At 42.3% G+C, this 27,334-nt stretch overlaps 1 protein-coding gene across 5 annotated transcripts in view; it reads left to right on the top strand.

The window, feature by feature from the left end:
• AGAP1 (ArfGAP with GTPase domain, ankyrin repeat and PH domain 1) overlaps nt 1-27,334 on the top strand; it is a 304,357-nt gene that overhangs the window by 246,036 nt on the left and 30,987 nt on the right. For 3 of the 5 annotated variants that reach the window (XM_026047442.1, XM_026047433.1, XM_026047425.1), the window contains 4 exons: nt 9,875-9,952; nt 17,160-17,314; nt 19,266-19,356; nt 24,900-25,122. In XM_026047442.1, the coding sequence (XP_025903227.1) occupies nt 9,875-9,952; nt 17,160-17,314; nt 19,266-19,356; nt 24,900-25,122 (547 nt within the window). The remainder of the gene's footprint in view (nt 1-9,874; nt 9,953-17,159; nt 17,315-19,265; nt 19,357-24,899; nt 25,123-27,334) is intronic. The other 2 variants (XM_026047459.1, XM_026047450.1) reach the window with 1 other exon arrangement.

Here is a 27,334-nt window from a genome sequence, read left to right as displayed (position 1 = left end):
GCTGATAAAGGTGGGGGAAGGAACATGGTGGAGGCTTGGGCAAAAGTGAGGTTGGTGACCTGCCTGTTTCAGCTTGCATGTTCAGGTTCATAGAGAGAGATTCATTGGAGATGGCTTAGTAGTTTGTAGGAAAAGGCCTTGACACAATAAATCTCTCCAATTAGAATGTCTCTACTGAGGAGCCCCTGTGCTAGCACAGAAAGTAGCGCCCCGAGCAGAATAATGGCCTCAAACCTTTGAACACCTGATACGAGGAGATAGTCTTGTGTTTATTTTCACAAATGATATAAATTAAGGGTGAATTAAATATAGCTGTGGTGGAAAATATTGTTGCATTCAGTCACATATGGATGTGATTCTCCACCAAGAGCCAACAGAGGAGTTTTGTGTCTGCGTGTGCTACTCTGTCCACCAGACATACCTGCTATTGCGGACCCTGCTGCAGGGCAGGCGCCCAATAAACCTTGATCAGGCACTGGATTTTGCAGAGAATGGAAACATTTCAGAAAAATCCATCTTTAAGATGCTGTACAGATATCCTCTTCTAAAATGCTCCATCTCAAGCTCTTTTGTACAACTTGAACTTGTGCGTGTTGAGCAGGATTTTGATCTTCTAGCCAGGTTATCTTGTCTGTGCTTTACAGCTTGGTTATATGTGTAATAATCTTTAGGATCTGAGGCAATTACTTTGTTAGAACGGGATTTTTTTTCCTTTTAATTTTATGCAGCTGTACTTTGTAGTTATATTTTTATTCGTGTAGAGTGAGCTTGCATTTTGCAGTAGTACGGATGGGATGGATTAAACTTGTGAGGAAAATGGGCGAGTCAGGACAGGAAAGGAAGTTCTGACTTTGATTATATTTTGTTTAAACTTTAGGATAACTAAAAGGTGGAGCTAACAAATGCCCCCTAATGCCCCGTAATGCTTAATCTAGCCTTATTTGTATCGACTGACATGAGAGTAGTGAGAAGTCTCCCTTACCATTTTAATGTGAGGTTTATTAAATGCTGGACAAAATAAATCTAAAATGAGCTTCACGGCAGGTCTTAAGAAAAATCTCTGCATCATCTATATGTACAAAAAAATCTCAGGGGAATGAGAGGATTACATGAATGCTGCTGTCACCCACTAATTGCAATTAGCTTTGGCTTATTTCTTGCAGGCTTATTTCTTGCAGGGCACTGTGGCCAAAGACACTCTGAAGTGCACTGAGCAGTGCAGCAGTGCATCAATATTTCTATCTTTGCACAGTTTATGATTTTTCTACCATATGAAAAAACAAATGCGCTCTCTTTGGCTTTGCTTCAACCCACTGATATTACTTTATTGGAGTGTTATTTTATTTTTAGCTTACAGTATTTCCACTGTGACGCCTAATATACATTGGAAAAGAAATTTCCCCAAAGAGGCGATGGCCACGTGCTTTAGGAATTCCAGGATGCTGGCACTGAGAATTACTTTTTAAAGCAAGCAGGGAGACTATAACTCCTACTGAGGAGAAACAGCCCTTTCTGCTGTTTTGGAACTGTTTTCTTGACAGTAATTGCTTGCACTAGCAGCAAAATGTGGCGGCTTTTGGTGCAAAGAGGGAGACGGCTGCAGAAGGATGCGTCTTTGCTTAATGGATTTAAATGCTCCCTGTTTATCAGCCTATAACGGGCAAGATTGTCGGCTCCCTATCCATAGATGAAACTGATGGTCCGAAGCGAGAATAAATCCATCATGCTGTAAAAGTGGTGGTTCTCAGTGGTGTAAAGTGAGTGAGTCTTTTCAGACTCAGTATTGGCTCAGTGAGAGCAGCAGAAAGAGGAGAGGCTGATTGAGAGCAACGTGCAGCCCCCAGATCGCTTCTCCGATGGTCCTCACCTTTGAGGGCCAGATGCTGCCCACATGCTCTAGGTCCTCTCCAACCACATAGTGATGTTTGCTCCCAAATACCTCAGCTCATTCCTAATGGCAGTACCTTTTACACTCCTGAGCATCAGCGTTGCGGGTCCTGGTTGAGAACTAAGAAGTTATTTAAGTTGGGATGTCGCCTGGCATGTCCTCACAGGTGTCCATCCGGATACACACGGAGGTGCAAGGGGGTCTCAAGTGCTGTTGTGTGGTACTGTTTTTGCCCCAGCATTGTTGGCTACGAGGGGTAGATTTAACAAGGGTGGTTTCCATCTGGGTTGGGAAGTGGCCATCCCATGTGTTGTGACTTTAGCTGTGGCTGTTGCAAGGATGAGATAGCTCTTGAAATCCAGATAGCAGGATGGGAACTCGAACACTAATGCAAATATCAAATTCAAATATCTCTAAAATTCCAGAGACCTAATATATTATTTTATATGAAATCTAATTAAGTATCCCCCCACCAAAAAAAAAAAAAAAAAAAAAATTACTACTACAAAACTAGCATAATAGTAATAGTTTCTATTTAGCAATTGACATTAAAATATTATGATTCCAACAGCTGCCCCATAAGTACTTTGTTACTTGACCAAAAATGAAGCAACACACGCTGTGTACATCCATGTAACTTCTGGGCATCTCTAATAAGGTACAAGTAATGCTACCTCTTTCTCGTATTTTCAATTGCACAAGACACGATATAAACGATGGAGCAATGTCAGAAGATCTGCTTGTGCCCTGTTCCACCAGCTCGGATTAGATGAAGTATGGACAATAAATATTAAAACACCATTAAGATTAAAAATAATTTTAATAGCCGTATTATGGGTTTGTCTTTGCATTTCAGTTGCTAGAATGGGTTCAGCAGGGATTTACAAAATAGTGTCACATGTCACTGAATCAAAACCATTGATGTTTTTTGAAAAGTGGCATTTTGCCCTGGAAAATCTTTTTGTGTGGTGCTGGGCTTTATTTTTTCCCCTCTGCAGTGCAACCTAGTGCAACTGTGCACAGTAAAAAATAAAAAAAAAGAGGGAGCAGTGTGACAAACTGCTTATCTAATTCCCTAATAACTCAGCTCGCCTTGTGAAGCCGACCCAATTGGAGGAACTAACCTCAGAAATTGGTCGATCAAATGCTACAAGCAAAGTACTTGTTTTCCAGTATTGAAGCTGGTGGTCTAGTGATCACAGCCAAGCAATTACGGCCCTGTTAGATAGCATGAGTAGTAGTCATTAAATAATTATACCTTTGATTAGCTGCTTTAACTGTTCGTTGCCTTTGAAATATGATAGTATAATTTAAACCTTTTATTAAAAGACAATTTTTCTAGGTGGTTGAAAAGGATTTTTGTGTGTGTGTGTAAAAGACCCATAATCTTCTGCTTCAGATAATGAAAAACTGAGAAAAATGTTTCCAATTAACATTTATTTTCATCAATTTGAATCTTGTATGTTTATAGTGTATTGGAAATGCACTGAATAGTCTAGCTAGCCCTTTGCCTGCTGCCAAAGGTTCCTTATTGAAAAAGAAGTTACAAAACATTTTATACATTTTTTTTATTAGAGTAGCATTTCTCGCCATCATAAATAGAAGCATGAACTTGGTTTTATTTTGCTGCTGATTTGAAATGGTAAAAGCTGAAGCTGAGCCAAATGTAATTAGTATTAGTGGACACTGAAGTGTTGCTTTTAGAGTCTTTTGTGGTTTTAAAATATGACCCTAGAAAGGGTTTTGGTTGTGAGGGAGCTTTTTATTTTTATTTTTTTTAACTCAGGTATGATGATTAACTCTTAGGTAACTTTGATAACTGCAGCTTGACATTTCTTTCACTAATTTTTCATCACTTTCACTAATTTTTCATCAATTTAAAAAAAAATCCAGACTTTCTAAGGATCTTGATAGCCAGCAGCTTCCATCACGTGTCCAAACAGGAACTATTAGTTGTGTGAAAGGCCATCACTGTCAAGCCTGGACTTCTGAGCTTGTGGAAGACTTTCTGGTGGTTGTGTTTTTTTGTGTTTCAGTTCTATTCTTGTCTCTCTGTTTGGATATATAGCCCGTTAACACCCTATCAACTAAGCTGAAACGTTTGGAAACTTGAGAATCTCCTTCAAATGTTTAAATCTGTGTTACTTGGGAAATCTGGTTTAATGGATCTACCACATGCACCTCAGCATTTGTTAGGAACTCAGACTCTTCTAAAATACAGAGGGCAAAGAACTTGTAAGCCCGCACCACTTCTCTTCGTTTTAGTCGATTTTAGCAGTTGTCACATCTAGAAATGCCAGTCGCTCTTCTGCTGAGCACAGAAGAGCCCTTGGTTTGCTGTTCTCCAGCTCCCCTTGGGGCCACATGTGATGCTGGATGGATTGCAGAGGTGCAGTTGTCTGTCGCCCGGCATGGTGGCGATTTTATGGAGACTACACTGGAGTTCATTCCTGAATACTCCTCCTGACACTCAAGTTTGCCTTTTCCCCTGGTTTTTAGAGATGGGCATCAGATATGATATGCAAAAACTTCCCCTGGCCTCTGCTACGATTCTCCTGTGCGATTCAGGCTTTAATTGCTCCGTGATGAATCTAAATAACAGAAATGTCCTCCTGTGCCTGGGCAGTGTCTTGTCCTGCCCTGGGCGTGAGGAACAGCTCACCAGGGCCGTCCCCAGCCCCCTTGTGCCTGTGTAGCTGGAAGGATCCCATTATTGCTGCTAATTGATGCTGAGGGCTGTGGTTTGCCTCAGTTACTCAGCGGCTCCGGGGAGGCCATGCCTGCAGCCCCGCGGCCGGCCTAGGCCGTGCCACCGAGCGGCGACCTCGTCTCTGAATCCGCTCTCTGAGGACTGTTTGTCCCCGCAACAAAGAATCCTGCTGCGCGGGGACCCGACGTGACGTTAACCTGTCTGTGGTTTCTCAGGATGGCAGCAGAGGGATGTATTTTTAGAAGGAAGCTGTAGGTATGGAGACTTTCCTAAGCATAAAAGCACATTTCTGCTTATCCAGTGTATAAGCAAATGACTTAGAGTTAAGAGGAGCTGTTGCCACTGTTTTGTCCCTGGGGCTCAGTGTAAGGGACAGAGGCCTTTGGGCCTCCCAATGCTTTCTAGTGCCTGCTGCTTGGGTGCAGTTTTCAGAGCATATGTCAGGTAGCGTCTGGCTGTTGGAAGACATGGCCAGCCTGTACGGCACCCACTTCAGAGGGTGCGGATTAGAGCCCCTATGTGATACACCGGAAAGCTGAAGATAATATACCAAATAAAACAAAGCAGGATTGGCCCTGGTCAAACCCAGTGCGGCCATTTGGTACCTGCAAGGACAAGGGGTTCATGACTGCCAGCCTAAACATACATTAGCCACAGGCAGCCCCTCTTCCTTTGCAACCATTGACCTAAAGCATGTCAAGTGTCCCAAATCAGATTAAATTTAAGCAGTGTGCCTAAACTTCATGGAAAAGCTGGAAAAGAAGAAGTTGCCTAAACTCTAGAAGAGGTCCTAGGCTGTTTTCTGGAATTTATGGACTCAAGAGCAATCCTTAAAGTCTCCCCTCTTAGCACCTTTTAGGGAGCAAGATACCCCAAGACAATGCTTGGTGAGCTGCAAAACTCATTGCTTCAGTTCGTCTGTAATTACTCACCTTTGCCAATGGGTTTTAGAAGTTGCCTTCTCTAAGGGCTCCTGCATGGTTCTCATGTCACCTGAGCTGGGTGCATCCCTGCGCTGCAGCAGGAGGGAGAATCCTGGACCCATGGGTAGGTGCAGCAGTGGAGGGTTGGGAAGAGGATTGATGGGCCTTGGAAACAGGAGTTGTCCCGTTTCAGGAGCTGTCAGATGTGGTAGGGATGGGTCATGCTTGTAGGACCGTGTGGGTGACGGCTTTGCCTTGCTGCTTCTCTGTAATTGCAGTGCTGGGTTCAGCAGGATCAGGCAGGTGAATGGGCACGGTGCTTTTAAGGCTAGAATGAATACTATGTGCAAACAGTTTGAATTGGCTTTTGTATAATGTTATGTGCACAAAACTTGACAGCTGTCATGAATAACGCAACCCTTGCTAAAACAACAGATCACTCGTACAATAGCCTTATCCTATAGAAAGCCCTACGTAAAGACAACCCCTATGTAAAAACAAGGTATTTGATGAAGGGAGAGTGTCTCCATAGTGCTTTGCAGGCCTATACTCTCTTTCCAGGTGCACACAAGGAGTATTCTAGGAAAGAAACTGCATTTACTAATAGAAATCAGGAAAAAGGATATTTTTCCCAGTGGTTCAAGCGAGGGTTGAGCCTAGATTTGTTGATCTGCTGGGTTCGTGTGCAACACAAGCTCCAACACAAGGTCGGTGCCCTGAAGATGAAGAAGCCTTTTCCCAGTCGTGGCTTTTGCAAGCTGTGAGCTCTGGGGGTCATGGCCAATGCCTCTTCTTTCATTTCCTGGAAATCTTCATTCATTTTCTGGCTGCTTATAGTCCTGAGAAATGAATGAATAACAGCCAGTGTTTTGTCTTACATGGTTCACCTGAGATGTGCTTTTAAAAATACTAGCTGGTGACGTTGCAAGGTAGCCCCTAAAAGTCAGAGCTCCTCTGTTTCAAATACGCTGTGATCACAAAGCTAGCATGAAACAGCTTAAAAAGTTGCAAGATTATCTTGGACAAAGCAGTAAATAAAAGGGGTAAAGGTGAAAAATGGGAGATATTTTAGATATCCCCATGATAATCATTATCTGAGTGCCATACACCGCCCTTTCTGCATGCAGCAATTACCAGTGCATCTCCCCGAGGAAAACCAGTTTTACCGTGATGCAGCGTTGCAGTTGTGCCCTCTCTTCATTCACCATAAAAAATGGCTATGAGATTTTGGCCATTAGGGAAAGAGACACAAGCGGTTTGATTAAACAAGCAACTGCGTGTCCATCAAGCAAGCCCAGAAACTGCTTCCTTTGCAGATGCGCAGCAGCGTGACTGAGAGCTGCGGTGGAAGTTTGGGTGGGAGGAGGAAACAATTTTTCCATTTCTGTGTCATGGCAAGAGTGGGAATCATCTCACCAGGCTTGCCTGTGACTTTTTAGGGCTGAGCCTATGTGTGTTTTTGGACAGAATGTGGTTCCTCTGCTGCATCTGAAGGTTTTCAAGTAATTGTTAAATACTTCGGTAGCTTAATTGGGTAGCTGTGACCTTTGATTTACCTGAGCAATGTTTTTTGCTGTGAAAAAATACCAACATGGGCCATTGTAGCACTTAACAGGGTTGTATAGAAGCCCATCATTCTCTTCTCTGATCAAATCAATTTGGTGGCTTCCTGGGCCTTAAACGGTATGTTTGAACTCAATACCTAGGTGAGTGTGAGCCATGCCATGATCCAGTGAGCCAGGGATCGCCAGTGACACAGCTCAAAGTAGCTTCCTTACCAACACTCAAGAAGACATCCAAAGGCTTCCTCTCAAAAACTGCATCCCTGCCTCGGGGAGTCAAGGCTTTCATGGCTTGTTGCTCCATGGTTGCTTTCCGCAGTAGCTGTCGGGGTGGCTGTGCTGAAATTAAACACAGAAATTATGATCTTGTTATGTAGAACTGAGGAATTCTAGGAGTCAAGGAGCTTTGAAGCAACAAAAAGCAGCATTTCTCCTCTGTGCTGATATTCTGCCCAGTGTGCTCCCATTATAGAGTAAAAGAAAGCATTTCTTAGCTTTTGATTGGTAACATTCTATGTTTTGGGTTTTTTTTTTTTTTCTTTTAATAAGTGAGCATCTAGTAAGCAACTAGAATTTATGCTAGGCTAACTTGTGAACCAACAAGCGAATCCAGACTGACAGGCTCAATCTTCTAGGATGGAAGCCAATGGCAAGTCAGGCACTTCATGACCTCCCGTGCCTGTTATGGCCTGGTTTAGGTAGCACAAATTTATAGTCGGTAGGTAATTTTGAAGACAGTCAGGGTAGGAAGGCTAGGTTGGACCATGCCTTTCACGCAGCCACCCATAGACCTTCTGGAGGCTGTTCTTGGCACTGTCCAAAGCTCAAGGATGATAATACTCTGTTCTCCACAACAGCAGAGCACTGCAAGGAATCAGGCTGGAGTCTAAAGGATGCTCAGAGACGTGCTGGGCTGTACTGGGACCTCTGCATCACTGCAGAGAAGTCCATTTGTTTGGAAAGAAGAACAAGGCTTGACACTGAAGGCATTAGGATGGATTCTTTCATCAATAGGTTAATAGAAAACCAGGCGGCAGGTTCCCTTCCCACATATACAGCTGTGTTCCCGTGCACGATTAAACTATGAAAAATGCGAGCAGCCTGGGAAAGGGTCTTTATATAGTGGAGAGTCTCCCTTTTCCAAGGGGTGCCAAACCTCGTTTTTGCCTATTTATATGTAAATTTTTGTCAGGAGAAGCAAGTTTTCTGCCGGGAGATTGAGCCTCTCTAGTTGTTGCTACCTGCTGGGACTTGTTAAATGTTTCTTAAACCTGAAGGTAGCAAACAAGTGGTTTTCCCAGGCTTAAATCTTAGGCTGAAAGCAGAGCTTTTTGTCAAGCAGCTGAATGACTTTGTGTCGCCAGCCCTTTTTGGTGGAAACAGCCTTTTGAGATGAGTTTTTGGAGATGTTTAAGGAGAAAAAAAAAGAGAGAGAGAAAAAAGTTCTGTTGTAAATTTTTTAAAATGTTTTATCACCATATCTATAATGTCACGTAACGTACATGTTATCCTAAAGGATGAGGAGCCTCCCTGGTGCAGGGTAAAAGCTTTTCGCCTTGGACTTGCTCAGTGTTCCTTTCTAACAGTCTCTGAGCTCAGGCAAAGCAGGCAACTCTTCAGCTCTAAAGTGCATTTTAGGAATGAATCATTATTACCACTTCAATTTATACTGCCTCATTTGATTTCTTTTTAAATTTAAAAATGAATAAAAATTCGTTTTGCAAGTTAGTTGCAGCCCAGGCAGCATCGCATCCTCATTGAGGTGCCCTGGGAGGGTGATATGGAGGCTGGAAAGAGGTGAGTCTTGGCACATGGGATCGGGAAGGGCCCCGGGTAAATAAGACAGGACATTCCTGCTGTTTTCATGCAAGTCACGTTGGAGGCCAGCAGTGTCCCAGTGGATGGACTTGGATGTTGCGAGAGAGAAAAATACATCGTGTCTGACGAAAGTTGGTCTAAGCACATTGGTTGTATTTACCTCTCACGCTGCGAGCGCACTTTTGAGGCGAAGCGGGTGCGTTTTAGAGACTGCAAAGGCTTTGTGTCTCCTACGGAGCACAGTATTTGAGTGCCTTTGAATGCTCTTTTCTGCTCGTTGTAATGCAGCAACTCCGAGAATCAGAAAATCTGCTGCAATTCTGGTGGAGAGCCAGTGACATCTTACATACTTTTATTTTCCAAATAAGCGTTTATTTGGGTTTTCTTTATGCGTATAACTTTGCAGTGATTTGCCTAGTTTGCAGGGCATCACCAGCTCCTTGACACCCTTCAAAATAATGAATACCACAAAGCTCAGTGCTACAAATCCATGGGTTTTCTACTGATTTAAGCCCTCTACATCAGTATCCAGACTCCTGAAGTTGTCCTAACCGCCAGCATTCCGTGGCTTTTCTCGCTGACTGAGCAGCGTTTTCCAGGAGTTGTTTGGTGTCTGGCTGTGTGTCCTGTGCAAAATCTTTGAGCTTTTCCCGTGCGGACCCGCGTGCTCCGTTTAACCCCATGGGAGTTTAACCCTATGGGAGCTCGGCGCGTGTCGGAGCTGGATCCCTCCTCCGTGTGCCCTGGGCGTTTGCGAGGTGCTCGTGCGCGCTTGTGTGTGTGCCTCTCCCAGCGTAACCGGCTTGTGCTCGCGTTTTACTTCTCATGCTATTTTGACATTTCTTTTTTATTTTTTTCCCCTTTCTCGACCCCCTTTTTTTTTGATTTTTTTCCCCTTTATTTTTATTTTATTCTCTCTCTCTTTTTTTTTTCCCTTCTTCTTCTCTCCTCCGCTTCTGCTCTCTGGACGCAGCCAAACGCAAAGCGTGGAAACTAAACCGTGTTGGTAGCCTGCGAAATATATACAGCAGCAGCAGCACCAACACCGAAGGTAACGAAACGGCACGTTGTAGCTCAGCGCCTCCCCTATCCCACCCCCCTCTCCCCCGTTTTTTGTAACCCGCTTTCCCGAAAATTGTCCTAGATGCAGGAATGCAAGTCAAATTTGCCCCGAGCATGCGTGCTTTCATCCCCTGTTTGCAGAGTCGTTCCCGTGGTCTTTTCATCTCCCTTTTTTTTTTCTTTTGTTTGTGCGTTTTTTATTTTGCCATTCGTGTTCCTTTTCAGCTTACTTAAATTTTGACCTTTCCCTCTAGTCACGGAGTGGCGATGTTTAAATTACTTCAGCAACCCATTTTCCTCTCTTTATTTATTTAATTTTTTCCTTTTTTTTTTTTATTTTCCCCTTTATACATGCGGGCACCCAATGTAATATTTCCCGAGTTATTACGGTTTTTAAAAGTGTTAGCACCAGGTGTAATGATCTGTAGCCGAATACAATAGTGTGTGCCGTGACATTTAAGTAACAGTCTTAATTTGTTTTGTGCAAGCGTTCTCCATAATGCTCTTTGCAGCTCTAATCCAAAGGCGAGACAGTGCCGGGTCATTTGCATGTGCTGCTCTTGCTTGTAAATCCTGTATATTGTTGTATTTTTAAAGGTCACCCGGTGCCAAAGTTCACAAATTGACTTGCATTGCTTTTTTTTTTCTCCCCACTGAAGACAGCCGTCATGGCTTTTATATAACAGCAGATTGAATTCTTTCTTTTTTCTTCCCGTACCTTCATTGGAACAACACAATTATAAACTTCCTTCTTTTTATATACAGATACATATATATATGTATTCTTTTTTTTTTGTTATAACGAATGTCAAAGGCGAGAATTGCTTGGAAGCCGGGCAAGGAGTAAAAAAATCTCCGCCGTCCTCTCCACCCGTGGATGAGAAGAGGGGAGAGAGTGGGAAATATGGAATGCAAAATAGGTCACAACTCAGTAATCTCCCTATAACGGGGTGGGGGGGAGGATTTTTTTTTCACTTAAGTGCCAACCAAATGGGTCAAGTAATCACGAGCGCATGCCCTAACACTAATTGACTTATTTTGGAATGATTATAACTGTAATATTTTTCTTAATGTCACTGTTTTCTGGGCTGTTGATTTTAGTGATTGCCAAGCAGTGGCATTAAATCTCCTGTAAATTTTAAATTGCATGCTATTTCTGTAAACAAGTCCCTATGTTCACATCCTGATCATTAACCTTTGGTGATTTATATTGCCGTCCTTTCCTTTTTTTTCTTTTTTTTTCTTTTTTGCACAATTACTGCTGCCGGATGCCTTGGTCTCGCTGCCAAATAAAGGGTGGCAGGGAAACAGAAGTGCGGTTTTCCTGCAGCCTGACATGGAAGCTTTTCTTTTTAATTATGATTTTGTTTTATTTCTCATTGTACATGTAAAATTGTTACCTCTTAGAGCAACAGCAGCAAAATTGTGGTTTGGTCTTTTCGGGGCATGAGTGTAAAATGTGAAATGAGAGAGAAAATGATTTTTTGGAGTAAGTTTGCATTTTTTTTCAATTTAAAAGAAAATTTACTCAATACTTGTAAAAATTATTCATTTTTAATCTTAGATTTTTTTCCCTTCCCATCAGATGCTGGGCCAGCTTGTTATAAGTTTGCCCAAGAAATAAACTTGTGGTTTAATATCTACTTGTTAACAGAATTCTAACAGTGGGGAAAAAAAGTGTAAATAATTGCCTTAAAAAGAATTTTCAAAATCTCCTAATTTGAGGGTACGTGTTTGAAGAGTCTTTTACCATGTTGATTAAACCTAAGGCAAGTGGGCTGAAAGCACCTTGCTATATAGAGGAACATTTCCCTGAAGGCCACGGTAGAGGAGTTTGGAGAAATGTCACCAGTATGAAATTCTGTACCCAAACTGGACAAATTTGTCTATCTTGGAAGTATTAGCCCTGCTAAAGGTCTGGTGTCCTGTGTAATTTTGCATCCTTGAGTCTGTACGTTAAGCCTTTGCTTGATAGCAGGAATCACAGGGTTGGCAGAGTTAATGAGCAGTGTAAGGACTAAAAGCCACATGTTTGGGTAATTATGCCTTCAAAAAAGGGAATGGTGATAGGAAATGACAGTCCAGAATAACAAATCTGCTTTAGTCTCTAGCACATGCTTGCTCAATTGCATTTATACCTTTCTGCAGGACAGAAATATTCCTGTTGATGAAGTGGGGTGTGGGTTTTTTTTGGGGGGGTTTTTTTTTGGGTTTTTTTTTTTTTTGAAAGCCTGGACTAGAGAACAACCCCTCGGTTACTTTTTAATTCTGATCCGTTACCTAGATGTTCTTGCGTGCTTGCAGGTAACAAAATCCCCACCTGAGACGCTGAATAAGCCTAGCAGGGTTGTTAAATACAGGATTGCTCTTTCTACATCAACAAAACTTGCGACCCGGTAGGGAGACGCGTCTCACTGAAGCTGACAGTGAAGTTGGTAAACATCTATAGAGATCTTAAATCCTCGCTTTGCCCACTCTTTGTCATTATGTGCATGACACTGGAGCTGCAAAGCTCGCCTGGAGACCTTTTTTCCTGCACATTTGTGGTCTCCAGGACTACTTCAGCTTTCAAAGGTAGCAGTGCCCTCGCTGACCTGATGCTGTGCCTGTGCCGAAACATAGCGTGGTCCATGGAGGCCCACCATGGAATTTTACCAGCAAACTGCAGGCTCAAAACACATTATATTTTTGAAGCGAATGATATGAACCATCTAATGCACATCTGGACTCAGGAACTGAATTAAAACTTATGCTGTGGGCTTCTTCCAACCATCATTGTGTCGGCACCCAACTAAAATGACAAGTGACACGTGGCAGGAGAAGCCAAGTGCCCGCAGCTAGGACCAAGCCTTTCGGTGGCCGTTTCTCAGCCTAGGGTAGCAGTATAAAATGGTGCTGTGGAAAAAGCCTTCCCGTGGAACACAACCTTTCCCATGAGCTGTGGGCAACGGATAGCGCAGCTCGGCTGTCCTGATAGGGGTGATTTTCAAAACTAATTAGATTTAGACACTGGGTTTGGAAAGGGGAGAGAAGTATTAGTATAGTCATGCCCAGTGGGACATGGCACAAATATTTCCTTAATTGAGGCGGCTAATAAACATACTTATCTTGCAAGTTGCGGGGATAATTTACGCCGAGTGGCAAGAAGGTAATGAGAGCTGATGTTATCTAGCACATGAAAAACACGCGTCTCTGTGGTAAACACATTGTCAATTGTAAACATCTTCTCATTATCGTCCTTTTGAGAAGATGAAGGGTTATTAGGGAGGGTGCTTGAGCCCAGGCGAGTTTGGCGGGATGAGGGGCATGCTAAAGAGGGAGCTGAAGTAGCTCTCGCCGTTCCCTCACGCGTGCTTCACTAGGTTGCAGGCTGGACCCTCCACTCCTGGAGCCACTCGATGGCTGTTGGAAATACGTCAGCCACTCGTTTGGTCCTGCGCTTTTCTCCCCAGAAAAGGCACCTTATGCCAGTGAGCTGGTTAAAAGCCACTGTCCGGGAAGTGAGGCAATGTGGGCTTCATTTGTGGTTCTGTCCCAATATTCACATACACCTCTGAGCAACTGCTTAAACCTAGGTCTCCATCATCCACCTGTGCAAGAGTTTTTCTGTTTGTATGCAAGTTTTTGGGGCAATTTGAGCTCTGGAGAGGGTCAGGCAAAGAGATGCCCTTGCCTTAGGTTGACCTCAAGCTAAAGTGAGTAGTCGCTCACTGTTGGTATCTGCAAGATCAGCCACTGTGTATGGCTGATCTTGCAGTTCTGGCTACTGGGAATAAAAGACATGGAAATGCCAAGAAAAAGGTAGCGATGGAAAAAAATATGCCTGGGGTAAGTGGTACCGTGAAGCCCCTTGGAAATGGTGGTGCTGATGATGGACATGCTGGTAGCTACAGCAGGCAGCCTTGTCCTGAAACTTGGGGGCTGCATGTTCACTTCCACCGGTCCTGTTGTGGGGGAAAAGAAAAATGTTCAATCACATCCTCATCTCTCGATTCCACCTTTTTTTCCCCCATTTTAGCCACTCCTCCTGTTTAAAAAAATCTAAACAAACAGCACCACCATTTTTTTAGGCAGCTCCTGTTGCTAATAACTTCCAAATGTAAATCAGCTGCAGCTGTTTGTTAGCACTTTAACCCTTTGTCTGCTTCGCTTCCAGGAAATAATTGATGACTGATTGGCCCATTAACCTTTTACTAAAAAAAAAAGAAAAAAAGAAAAAGAAAAAAAAAAAGAAAGTTTGACAGCCCGGACTTGTGTAATGAGGAGGGATTCCAGGGGAAATCGGCTTGCCGGCCGAGTTGCTTGCCCCCGAGGATGCAAAATTAGCCCCCCGGGACCTTGTCTGCATGGAAACTGGACACAATTAGTGCAATATCCGGCGTTATTAATGTAGTTGGGAGTAATTGGGCAGGTTGATTTCGACAGGTTGATGGTGCTAAAATACTATTATAGTGGGACCTTTCTGTGAATTCCTGTTAAACACGGAAGGCTGTGTAATGAAATTTTGTGATTGGGCTCACAGGGGTTCAAATAGCACGACCTGTAATTTTCCTGGGGGGGGGAACTGAACAGTTTTGTCCTGCTGCCTGGGCCTGTCTGTCTGTGCACGCGGTGCTTACGGACCTGCACGCCGCACGTGTTGGCTCGTGGGCCGTACGCTCTGCTGCTGTGTTTCCAAACGGCACTTGCAAAATATCTCTTTGTGCTTAAGGAGAAAATGTATCGCTGAAGTCTTCAGCAAGGGCACGTGCTTCTTAGTGTCCTTCCAGCCCAGGCTTTCAATGTGCTGAAGGTCTTCTAGTCTCCTAACCCATAGGAGGATAGGGCCTCTTGGGACATCTCACCAACCTGGGACGTGGATTTCCCACCCCTGAACCCCCAGGGATGCGAATCTTTGCCAGGCCACAGCTCTTGGTGCTGGGGAGCTGCTCAGGAGAGCAGCCAAGGTGGCAGCTTGTCAGTGTCCTCTGGTCACAGCGAGAAGGTCAGCGGGTCAGACAGGACAGCCTTCCCGTTGGGAAAAGGACACTTTGCATATAAAATGGACTGTGGGAATGGCTGAAAGTCTTTCTTGGTTTGTACTCTAGCATTGCTAGCTGCTCGGGCGCCCTGTGCACTAGACCTTCCGTAAGCAGAATGGCAGCGAATGCCAGATAATTCCACATAAAACTGGCTGCATTATATATATTTATTTATTTATATATACACACATGTATATATACATACATATATATATATCTCCCTAGCAGCAGTACCAAGTAATTGCCGTGAGAATCTTTGAGCTAAGCATTTGTGTTTTATTTACTGTCCCCGCTTATGGAGTACTTTCTGTTATACTCTTTACAGAAGACTTTGCTTTCTGTGTGCTCCCTTCTCATCTCTCTGCTTGCATCAAAGGAAACCTTATTTGGGCAGCATTTGAAGCATTTGCAGCCAATTTATGTGGAAGGTCTTTTGGAGCTGGCGACTTTGGTGACTGGGCATTTGGAAAGACTCCTTTAGCAAGACTTCAAAAGTGCAAAAATGTGTCACATAACCATTAAAAAAAGCTAAGAATGATGAATTTCCTAAATAGGACTCGCTCTACAGGAGGCTGCTACAAGCGGGATGGAGTTTTTCGTGCTCTCTTATCTTGCCAGTGTTCTTTCTGCTTTGTCAGGGCCCTCTTCCCTTCAGCTTCAGCAAGACTTGCTGGAGGTGCTTCAGCTTTTATTCACAGTAACTCCATTTTCCTAGAGAGGGCAGCACGCAGGGCCGAACGTAATTCTGTTTCTTGTTAATGCTCTATTTTGGTCTGGCATCATTCTCCAAAACTCATGAAACACCATTTGGTAATTGTGGCTTTTCTCATCATTTAACCATAATTATCTTGAATAATGACTGGTTTGTTTTTGTTTTTTTTTTAACATCATATTGCTGTAACATAGAAGTTATGAAGTTGTGCACTTCTGCACTCACCCATGCACCTTTTTTGAATAAAACCAGTGCTTGAGGTGTCCTCATTCACCTTGAAACAACCTTCACCTCAGCGTTTATTCTCAGCTCAAGGTACAATGCAACCTCCTCCTATCTTCCGAAAGTTCATTAAAGCGCAGTCTAATTACCCACCACTATTAGCAAGCTGACCTCCATGGGCTTCCGTGGGACTCGGGAGATTTACACCAGCATAAGCGTTGGCCTTTCTAGCCCCGAGTTTGTTGAAGAACTCCAGTCGCCCCATCGCTCGAGCAAAGGGCTTGAGCGCACAGCTCCGCTGCCTTGAAAGCAAGGGCTGGATTTGTCACTTATCCTTGCACGGTTATAGATGATGGGGTAATGCAGACGTTTCGTGGCTCTGAATGTATAATAAGTCATTAGTAGACGAGTGAATGTAAATGCCCTTTCTAAAGCCCATTATGGCTGATGTTCACCAGAACTTTGTGCTCTATTATTCTCTTCCTTTCATGCTTCATGCCTGCCCTTCCTAATTCCACTTTCTCAGCTTCCTTGATTTTTTTTTCTTGTTTAATTTGACTTTGGTGTCCCATGTGTAGTTCAAGTTCATATACTGCAGTCCTGTGGCCTCAGTACTTGTCCTTATGCTCTAGTGGCCCTAAGGATATTTCACTGACCCCTTCTGCTGGTGTCTCAGATTGTTTTTCTCATCTCACGGGTGAAAGTTGAAGAGGTTGCAGTGATGCTAATCCTATGTTATAGCCTATATTTATGCTGTAGGAAAGGAAATGCTTGTGTCTGGTCTTCATATCATATATCTGTGAGTGTACACACATGCTTGAGAAAATTGGGTAAATTGTCAAGTGATTATGTCTTTATACTCTGTTCATCTCTTATTTTGAGGGACATTTTCTTTTTCTGGCATGTACCACCACAGGCTTTAGTCTAAGTAGTGGTTCCACGCCACTTCATGGTTAGAGAAGTGGAGACATAAACACACACACACACACACACACACTGTTATCTTCCATATATACCCCAAACTTTATATGTATGTATATATCATATAACATTTTGAAGGGGAAAGCAATGGATCAATAGATTTTCTGATGCACTGTGCAAATTTGGTGTCTTGGGATATATTTAGCCTAGGTTTTCAGATGTCTTCACCTTTCTTTGCTTGTTACTTTGCAGAAATGCTTCTCAAATAAGACCATGTTTAGGCCTCGCTATTGATATCCTTAATGTTTTTTCTTTTTCAGAACAAGAAGAAAACTTTGAGTTTATCATCGTCTCTCTCACTGGCCAGACATGGCACTTTGAAGCTACTACATATGAAGAAAGAGATGCATGGGTACAAGCCATAGAGAGTCAGATCTTGGCCAGTTTACAGTCATGTGAGAGCAGCAAGAACAAGGTACAGTACCCAAAGTACTGAATGTAAGTAATGGGGCATTGGTAACAAAGAGGAAAACAAAGTCACCAGACCTATTGGAAAAACCTGAACCCCTGGAGAGGTGCAGAAGCTTAGGCACAGGTTAGAGTGGTATCAGCCAGCTGCATACGTGTCAGATATCTCAAGAAAACTGGTTCTCTAAGCTATTTTGCAGTTTGCTTTCACAGCAATTGAGTAATTTATTCTGGGTTTGAGGTGTGCAAAGGAGCCTTGAAGGAAAGTCTGTTTTGGGGGACAGTGAAGGCAGATCCGAAACCCAACACTCTTATTAGTCAAATCTCTAATTAAATGTTGTTGAGCCCCTGTGTGGCAAAGTTTAGTTCAATTTTCTGGTTGGCCTAATAATAAATGTGCAGTAATATTCATCCATATGGCTCAGTGATGATGCAATACAGCTTGCCGAAGTTAAAAATAAGTTACTGCCTTTGTGTCTCCTGTTTTACAAAACCTCTGTGCAATTTTTCTTTAATGACACTGAATCAATTCTTTATGGTTTTGTGATTTAACAGAATACTAATCTAATCTAATGGAAAACTAATCTAGAAATACTGCATCAAATCTTTTTTGAGGGGGAAAGAAGAAAATGGCTGAAGAGGAACAGGCTGCCTTTTTTGCTGTACTTTAAAATCTGATCCTTCAGCCATTGCTCATTTTCAGAGGCACAGGAAAACAGCTAATTCTGGAGACTTTGTATTTGCAAACACTTCACAGTTAGAGAGCAAGATATTGAGGGAGGGGGAGAAATGGGGACATCCTTCAACACCATCCCCCTGAAAAATGTCTTTAATCATTTCATGTTACTAAGAAGGAAAGTTCAAAATACCTGAAATGAAAGCCTGCATTCATTACTACTTTACCAGAGTAGCTCGGACACAGTAATTATCATCATCATAATTTACTTCCCATTTTGCTTAAAAAAAAAAAAAAAAAAAAAAAAGGGAATATATTTTTTCTGGAATGGACAAGAATTCCTGACTATTCTTTATGCCTGATTTCCATGGAATTGCATGTTCTAATGTACATATTGTAAAATCCCAAACTGCCTATATATGTTACCACATTGCCAAGATAGCATGACAGGGCAATTTTGTTCCCTAACACCTATATAGTGTGTGTATATACATATATATATATATAATAATATATATATTATAAATAATATATATTACTATATAGTATTACAGAAGATGAAGAGTGGATGATATTTATTGTTGAATAACTGTATAGAGAAGATTGGATTTCACAAATGTTAAATACTTTAAAAGGAGACTCCATTTAGAAGAACTACTTACACCTAGTGACAGTTCCACCAGGTTCAAGAAAAGAGGTCCCTGGCAGATCTTCATGGAGAGAATTGAAATGGAAGCCATCTGATTTGGGCTGACCTTTTGATGATAAAAGGCTCTCAATTTCTTCTGCAAACCACCCCTTAGTCTTCATTAGCCAAAGTATATGTGTCAATAAAAGAAATTGATTTTATCAAATAATATTTTTATCTGATTTATATCAAGAAATAAACCTGCACTGGGACTACCTTCTTGGTAGCAAGGTTTGTTTTTAGGCTTGGCTTTCTCCTGTGCAGTGTCCACTATTGTTTGAGTCATGTCCAGTATCCCCAAAATGCTGGATTTGGATTTGCAGGATTAAGAGAGCTCTAGGAAAAGTCTTGAGCCATCAGAAATATGGGAGGAAATGAGAGTATCAGCTTGGCAAGCGTGAAATTATCATTCTCAAAGATGCCAAAAGAGCACTATTTCTGGAGAAGCAAACCAAACTCTGCAGGTTCCTTGAACACATTCAATCAACTTGGTCTGAGCTTAGCTTTCTGCCTCTCCTCCAGCTGGCAGCTGTGTTGTCTAGACTTTTTCATTGGGTTCTAATTTGTTTTATGTGTTTCCTTCAATATCCTCAGTCCCGACTGACAAGTCAGAATGAGGCCATGGCCCTGCAGTCAATAAGAAACATCAGAGGCAACTCTCACTGCGTGGACTGCGAGGCACAGAGTAAGTCCAGCCCCTGCTAACACAAGAGCTTGGCCTTTTAACGTTGACCCCTTCTCCTTGGCCAAGACTTGCGTGAACACCCACCTCGGGCTTTGGCTCTTTGGCGTTATATTCTGCGCGTGGTTTGAACATGTTTGTTATGAAATCTGTTTAATCAAGCTTGGTTTATGTTGGTTCATAGTTAATATATCCGATGTCAAATGAGTCCTAATTTTTTTGTTATTGCTCCTCTGTATTGTTTCACTTCCACTTTAAATGTGAGCATTTCTTCATTTTCCTTTGAAGAGAAGGAGAAAATAGTGTGCTATTTGACATCAGTTACTCCCATTTTCCTCCTATTTGGGGGTGGAGAGGGCATGTGGGCCTTGGCAATAGTCTCGAAGCGCTAAAACTGGATTTTGTATTTTCTTGTCAGAAGAAACCAAAGCTCATTATACCTGGATACTCAAAAACTGATTTGGGATTTTTTTCCCCCCTTTGTGTTTCTTTCCCCTTTTTATTTTTTAAACATATACTTAATGTTCAGGAAAGTGTTCTCAAGAAGACTTTGAGCTGCTGTTCACCTCACTAACCCCAGCTGAGGTCATTATTCTTTTGCTCTTTAGTTCCAGGGGTTTGTAACAAAGCCATGAAAAGGAAGTACTCTTGCTCCAAAGCAATTAGTTGTAGAAGCAGAAGGAATGAGAACTTGGGCATCTTTATTTCTTTGGTGTTGGAAAGCCAGAACTTTTCTTGTGATTTCACATGTGCTTAAAATGGAAAAATATTCATTTATTTTTATTTGTGTCAATGCTTGGGATTGTTTTAAAAGACTCACTCTTTAGAAATTAGACTACTGATCTAAGCCGTTTTAACAACCCAGTTAACTTGAAAGTGAGCATTCCTACAGATACACAGGTGCTTTGCATGAATAATTCACTGTCCGCATAGTTAGCAATTTAAGGTGATTTGGTCACCCATCAACAAACCTATTATCCCCTGCCTCAACTTCAGAAGGCTTCAAGGGGATGCAGTTAGAATTAGCAGGCATTTAAAATGAAGTTTTTTCCAGTCCATACCATCAAAATATTCTTCCCTTACAGATTTATTGATTTCAATTGCTTCTTTTGAAAGCTGGCAGGTATTTATGTGTTGTCTGCAGGAGATGGATCAAAAACCAAGGCAGCTGCTCTGTCCTCGGCGGTCACTGATATGAGCCTTGGCCAACTTGGCCTTTGAGCACTTGCATCTTGTCAGAACAGCTTGTTGGCCTACTTGGAGATGGTCCTCAATAGAAATATCGTAGAGACTTCTCACCAACAGGGAGAAAAATAGCAACATCAATGAGTTAAGATCTTTATGTTCTCTTGACTTGTAATCCAACAACAAATTCATTAGTTTGGCCTGGATTTTGATGTACAGGAACAGAACTGCTCTTATTTAGAAGTGTTACTTATTAGTGTGATAACCATTGAGGTTTACTCCCAAGCTTGGATAAAAAAACTTAGGTATAGTTCAAGTAAAAGATGCTGTGCTATGGTCTTCGCATGTCCCTGATGCATATTTGGTTTCGTTGAAGTACTCACAGTTGCGAGCAGCCCACGTTGCACAGTGCTCCTGATTCCTTCTCTGGTCTCTCTTTGCTGCAAGAGGGGATGGTGTTTTCCTAGACCCCACTCACTGCATGAGATCCTTTCACTGCAGACTGGTTCCCACACCCACACGTGTCTGTCGTGCTCTGGGGATAGGTCCTGATCCACTTAAACTGGCCAAAGTGGATGTTGTCACCAAGGTGCCACCAGTGCTTGTGCAGCTGCAATGAGCATTCAGTTGGGAAAGCAACTGTGCAGGAAAGCAATTTGGGGGGTTTGTTTTTAATTTGTGTTTTTCCTTTCAACCAGACTATTTTTCACCCAGATTAGATGAGCCTGGGGGCACATGCATCCTACCAGCAGAAGGGAAGTGCCAGGACCCTGTTGCTGGGGAGAGGCAGGATGGAACTACCCTTTTTGGCAGCAGTCAACACTTAGTTGTTGACTTAATTTTTTTTTGGTTTTTGTTTTAGGGTTTTTTTGGGGGGAGGATGACTCTGGAACCACCGTCAGAGCTATATTAATTGTTCACATTCTTGGAGATCATTTAGACCCTCAGTGGCTCTTCTGGCCATTTGGTCTTCCTAATTTTTAAGGCCACTGTTGGTCCTTTTGGAAAAATACTGAGTTCTTTCTGAGTGATGCATCTTAAAATGTAAGCATGCACATCATGTGAACCTCAGTTGGCTGTTTTTCTGCCAGCCTTTGCTTTGTTTCCTTCTTGCCCTTTCGGTCCTGCCTGGACAAGTCCTTACCCTGGAGCATTTTGCATCACAAACAGCCTTGCTCCTGTGGAAAGCTGATGTGCTTTGCATCTTCACAGAGCCAGATGTTTGGGAGCAAAGGAATATGAGATGTTGATGTCCCTCAGCTCTATTCAGGAGCCATCAATCTTCCACTTTAGAAGTCTCATTCTTCCTCTTTCTAGAGCTCCTTGCCTTTTTAGCACTTCATTATAGCACTTTGTTTCACTTGGGAACTTCTGCTTTGTTGCCTGTTAATTGAATACCGGTTGTGTGCTCCCAGCCTTCTGGCTCTGTAGCAGGGTCAGACTTAAGTTTTTTTCATGTCTTCTTATAATGTTCCCATCCCAGAGTGGCAGAGGAGAGATACTGAGGCCAAGTCCAGACGCTGAAGTTTTTGTCCAAGTAGTTTTTTTCATGTTCCACAATATTTCATGTTCTTATGTTGTCTTTCTTTCCCAGAGGTCACAAAAGCAATGAGAGTCTCAGTCCTGACTTCTTTCTGGAGAAGGCACTTAAAGCAATCAGATTGCATAGGAAAACCCATCTGCATATCTGCCTCCAAAGGATTCTAGCTCTTCCAGTGTTAATGCTTAAAGGAGAGATCAAAGGCTAAGCACAATTTGCCCATTTAAGTGGTAGGACAGCTTGGAATATCAGATCCTCTTTGTTGTAGAAGAAAACAAAGAGGGCACATGAAAGGCGACTTTCACCATGAGTTTTCCAGTCCAACAGAGTTTGGGTATCTGGTAACTTACTGTTGTGTATTTTGGACTGGGGACCACTGAACAGTGAAGTAATAATTTATCTGGCACTGGGAAGCCCATCAGACCTATCAGGAGATTCGGTGACTTTTCAAGTTGTCTTTGCCCAGTACCTCTTCTTTCCCTCACTCTTTAGTTCCTCTCTGTAGACATGTTGTCTCCTCAGCCCAATCTTACATTTGCTGAACTCATCAGAACTCAGCAGGGTAAAAAGTCCTTCATCCACTGCCCCATGTCCAAAGGGGTAAAGCAGAGGATATGGAAAGGTTTTTCTCTTGAAAGGGTTTGATCCCAAGAGCTTCTGCCTTCAAATGATTGGTGTGATTAAGGCTCAAGTGGAAGTGGGTAGGATGTTTTCAGAGGAAGAGACAACTGAACACCTTTAAAATAATGTGGTCAGCTGAATACTGTAATCTGAGAATATTCAGTGATGCAAAAAAGCCCTTACTGTTTGACAAGATGTAAGCAAATCAAAGATGGAAACTAGCCTTTCTAGTGCCTATAACTTTTGTGAAATGGAATTTTCTCTGTTTGCCATCAGATCTAGATATATGCATATGGAGAAAAACCTAACTCGATGCACGTGGCTATAGGTACCCTAATCCCAATCTACAGTCACTGGTAGCCTCAACAGGAAAAGTGAAGGTTGCTCCTTCTATTATGACTTCAACATTTGCCTTCTCTGTCTTGCCACTTCAAACTCATCCGCATGTTTTCAGATAACTGAAATTTAAAACACTGCCCTGACAAAACCTCCTGCAACTTCTTGGTGGTATCAATTTGGACTACTTCGGTGTGCTCTACGACCGTCAATTGACAGTAGACAAATATTTTAGGAATTTATTCATTAAAAAATATACTAGATGTGCTTCAAGTACCCAGGGATAATGGGGCCAGAAGGAGTGTCAGGTCCTTAGCATCAGTTCAATGGGGTTATTTTGAGAAATATTACTTGGGAGTTTTTCTCCTTTCTATTTTTGTGAAGGCCACATTCCTTTCTATGTTTGTGAAGATAACCCTGGCCTTTGCAGGTCAGTGGCAGAGATTTGGTTCCAAGTCACAGCCCGTAAATTTTAAACGATTATTTGTTCTGTTTCAAGTTGACTGTTTCTTGTTGCATTTTACAATTTAGAGTTTGGGGTTTAGTGTGTTTCAAATTCACTTGATTTCCTCCACTGAGAACATGTCCAGAGTCACTGGTGAAGGTGACCTGAAGCAATATGCCAGAAAGGGTTTTTTCTTACCCTTTGCAAGGGCTTGTAAAGGATAGAAGTTTTTGTTGTCTTCCATGTTTTTGAAGGTCCAAAATATCTGATAGCTTTTCCCAGTATAAGACTGGGTATAGACAAAAACTTTTCTAACAGAATATATCTGTTCTTCTGCCTGAATGGAATAAGGTCAGGTGTGAGGGTTTTTTTTATTTTGGTCCATTCTTTTCTAGGTTTATCTTTCTTAGACTGACTGAAAAAAAACTATCACCTTTTTAAATGAAATATTGAAATTTGCCATTAAAAGTATTTACTGTACTTTAGTATTTGTTGTCTAAATGTGATTTATTTTGACACAGAGCTAGAAAATATTTTGTTTTCCATGTCTTTTGGATGTCAGAAAAGGCTTCCAGGTTTTGGGTTGCACAAAGTGAAAATGAATCTTTTCATAAAGTTATCCCAACTGGATATCCAGTTTTCATGGAAATTCATTTTCTAACATGGAAATTCATCTTCTATCAATTTCATATAGATTGGAATAAAACTTGCCTGCCCTTTCAATTAATCACAGTTTTCCTGCTTGGTATTTATGGTGGCCTCCTGGAAAAGGACTTTGAATTTCCTGGCTTTTGTCAGGTTGTCACAGCCTTATCGTTTGCAGGGTTATTTTATTTTATTTTTTGGTCGCTGGAAGCCTTCTGGCTAGTACACTAAACCCGGGACTGTTCAAAGTAGCCCATTTTCATCTTAGTACTTACCTCCCTGATCTTAGAGATGAAAACATACCCCATAGTGTGTTAGATGTAAAAGCCATACGTAGGTGATGATATAGATGGTTATTAAGGGAGTTGATATAGTTAGCAACAGAGAGACATTGTATCTAGTAGCTCTTTTTTCCCCTTCTTTTTCTCTTGTAATTGGCCACAAGTGGCTCTAGATACCCAAGGAGGAGCTTTTTCCACCACTTCTTCATAACCTACTGGTCACTCCGATTATATTTTCTTTGTTTCTTCTCCTTTTGGCTATAGATAGGGCAATATGTGTCACCTTTTGACACCCTCGTGCTGTTTCTTTTTTAAGGTTTGGGGATTCTTTGGAAGGGTTGCATCTTAACAGCACAAAAATTGCCCCCATTGCCAGGCTTCCCAAGTGTGAGCTGAACATCTGCATTTTTCTCCTGTTGGTTTTGCAGCCAAAATGATGAAAGACTCGGTCAGTGTCTCGTTGTGCTGATTCCAACTGTCCTTTTCCCTGCAGATCCCGACTGGGCTAGTTTGAATCTGGGAGCTCTCATGTGTATCGAATGCTCAGGTATCCACCGAAACCTTGGCACGCACCTTTCCCGAGTGCGCTCGCTTGACCTGGATGACTGGCCCCTGGAGCTTATCAAGGTCATGTCTTCTATCGGGAACGAGTTGGCCAACAGCGTCTGGGAGGAGAACAGCCAAGGCCACCTGAAACCTTCGTCCGACTCCACGAGGTAGGCACCTCGCTCCGCTGGGCTGTAACTCACAGGGGTCCTCTCAAACATGTCATTTTGGTCTTGCCATCAGCCGGTGGGGCCTGACAGTGTTGTACAAGGTGGACTTTTACACTTCTATGTCTTGTATACCAAAAAAAAAAAAAAAAAAAAAAAAAATCAGTGTTTATAAGTCTTCACTGCATGCCCAGCAAGACTGCATGTCAAAGCAGGGCCATCAGAAGTTGAGCTGATCCTGTTATTTCTTCCTGTTTGGGAAGGTTTCCTCAGCAGCTCCAGGGTTTTTCTGTTCCACTGCCTGACCTGCAAAGCGGTGGGAGGCAGAAACCTCCCAACAGGCTGGTCTACAAGCAAGGTTACGGCCTTCTACAGCTCTCTGCTTTGTGAAGCCACCAAGCCCTGGCTCTTGGGCTACCAATTCCCAATTAATAATTTACCACTGATAGCTTTGATTTATCCCATCCACCTCATGTCATTTGTCAGTTCTCCACATCCTCTTTACAACCAAGTCCTGCTTGTTATGGACTTGCTTATTTTCTTTATGTAATATAGGGGAAGGCTTGAGTTGGTGGGTGAGTGCGTTTCCTATGAGGAGAATTTTTAGCTACCAGCTGTAGGTCAGTACCGTGGAAGTCTTTTTTCCTGGGATATGTTACCTAAAGTTAGGAGATTTGTGTGCATATTTTATCTGATCAGCGCCAAAGGAGGAGGATTCTTCAGAAATGCTTCTGGGGTTATAGTGGATTTGAAATCTAAGTACCAGTAGTTAGAACTAGCACAGTGGCTTGGGGAAAGCACTGGTACCTCTAGCAAGCCCTCTTTCAGCAGAGGGAGTGCAGATACGTGGGAGACCTTCTGGATCACCTTGCCCAACTGGACCCATCTTTTAAGTTGTCTTCAGAAGTGCATTATAACTGTCCTAGCACGAGCCCCAGGAGTCAGGCTGCAGCAGAGCACTGTTTGGTCCCCGCGTAGCAGACGTTAGCACGGAGCTGTGTAGCTCTGAAGCGCCTGACTCCTGCATCCAAGAGAAATCAAACAGAGGATATTGTGTTATTATCGCATAAATACTTGCACTTCATCCCTGGATCCAGCTTTTTCCACTCATGCAGCAAGTGAAATTAAAAGGAGGGAGCATCCATTTACCCGGGCCACCTCCTGCAGAACAGGAGCAGGTTTGCACTGCTGTCTGTAATAAAGTCAACTGTTTCTTATTGCATTATTTCGTTAGCACTGAAAAATGAATTTGTGGTGCCACCTTTGGTTCATCTTCGAGAATGAAGCCAGTGCATTAATCAGGCTACTTAGATGAATGGCTATGCATATAAATACATTCAGGCAGACCTGCACAGAGATTTTGTTCTATGCAAGCTGCATGTCTGCTGTGTGCATGTCTGTTGTTATACAACTGATGTAATGATTTCATCAGTTAGATTGAAATTAAATTATTGTTGCCTTTCAGCCATCAGTGTGGCTGTGTGTTTAATCCAGAGATCTCATATTGTTGCACCTACGTGGCTCCTTGCTACTGATATGAACTGGAATCCGTTCTGAATATTTAAAAGGAAAAGGAACACACAAAGATGCTTTTTATATATTATTATTTTAATTCTCTGTTTCTCTACATCTCCATGTTTACAGTTTGGCTGCGTATTTTTCCCTCTTCTGTTGTTGTCAGTGATGTAATTGCCCTTTTTCCCTGAAGTATGTTGTATTGGGATATAAGCTATAAATGTATATTTTATAAATATGTGCTCCTAGCTCTATGTACGAGTGTACACTTGCAGGATAGAAGAGCTAATAGAGAAAATTAAGATTCTGTGGAAAAAAAAAATCCTGCAAAGTGGTTTTCATCTTACTTGCTATTCCATTTTTTGCCTGCTGTTTGAGTAGTTCAAGTGGTATTTTTCATAAAAATGTCCCAAAGCTCTGCTTGTTCAAAGTTAGTCTCTGCTAGTGTTGTATTCTTTCAGTCCATGATGTGGTGAGATGTGGCTGTCCAGGGAGTGGAGCGAGTTGCAGGCTCAGTTTTCTCGCTGCTATTTGAGTTGTGCACGAGGACTGCAATCAGGAGCAGCTATCATAGACTTGAATGAGGGAGTTAGAGATTTAAAAAAAAAAAAAAAAAAAAAAACACTTTTCCCAGTGGTTAACTGTTTCATCACACCCAAATGTCTGCTGATACATATATTTAGCCTATTATGGATGATGA

The sequence above is a fragment of the Nothoprocta perdicaria genome, unplaced genomic scaffold, assembly GCF_003342845.1.
Source record: "Nothoprocta perdicaria isolate Ctin4 unplaced genomic scaffold, notPer1 scaffold_11, whole genome shotgun sequence".
NCBI lineage: Eukaryota > Metazoa > Chordata > Aves > Tinamiformes > Tinamidae > Nothoprocta > Nothoprocta perdicaria.
This window is presented reverse-complemented; position numbering and strand designations above follow the sequence as displayed.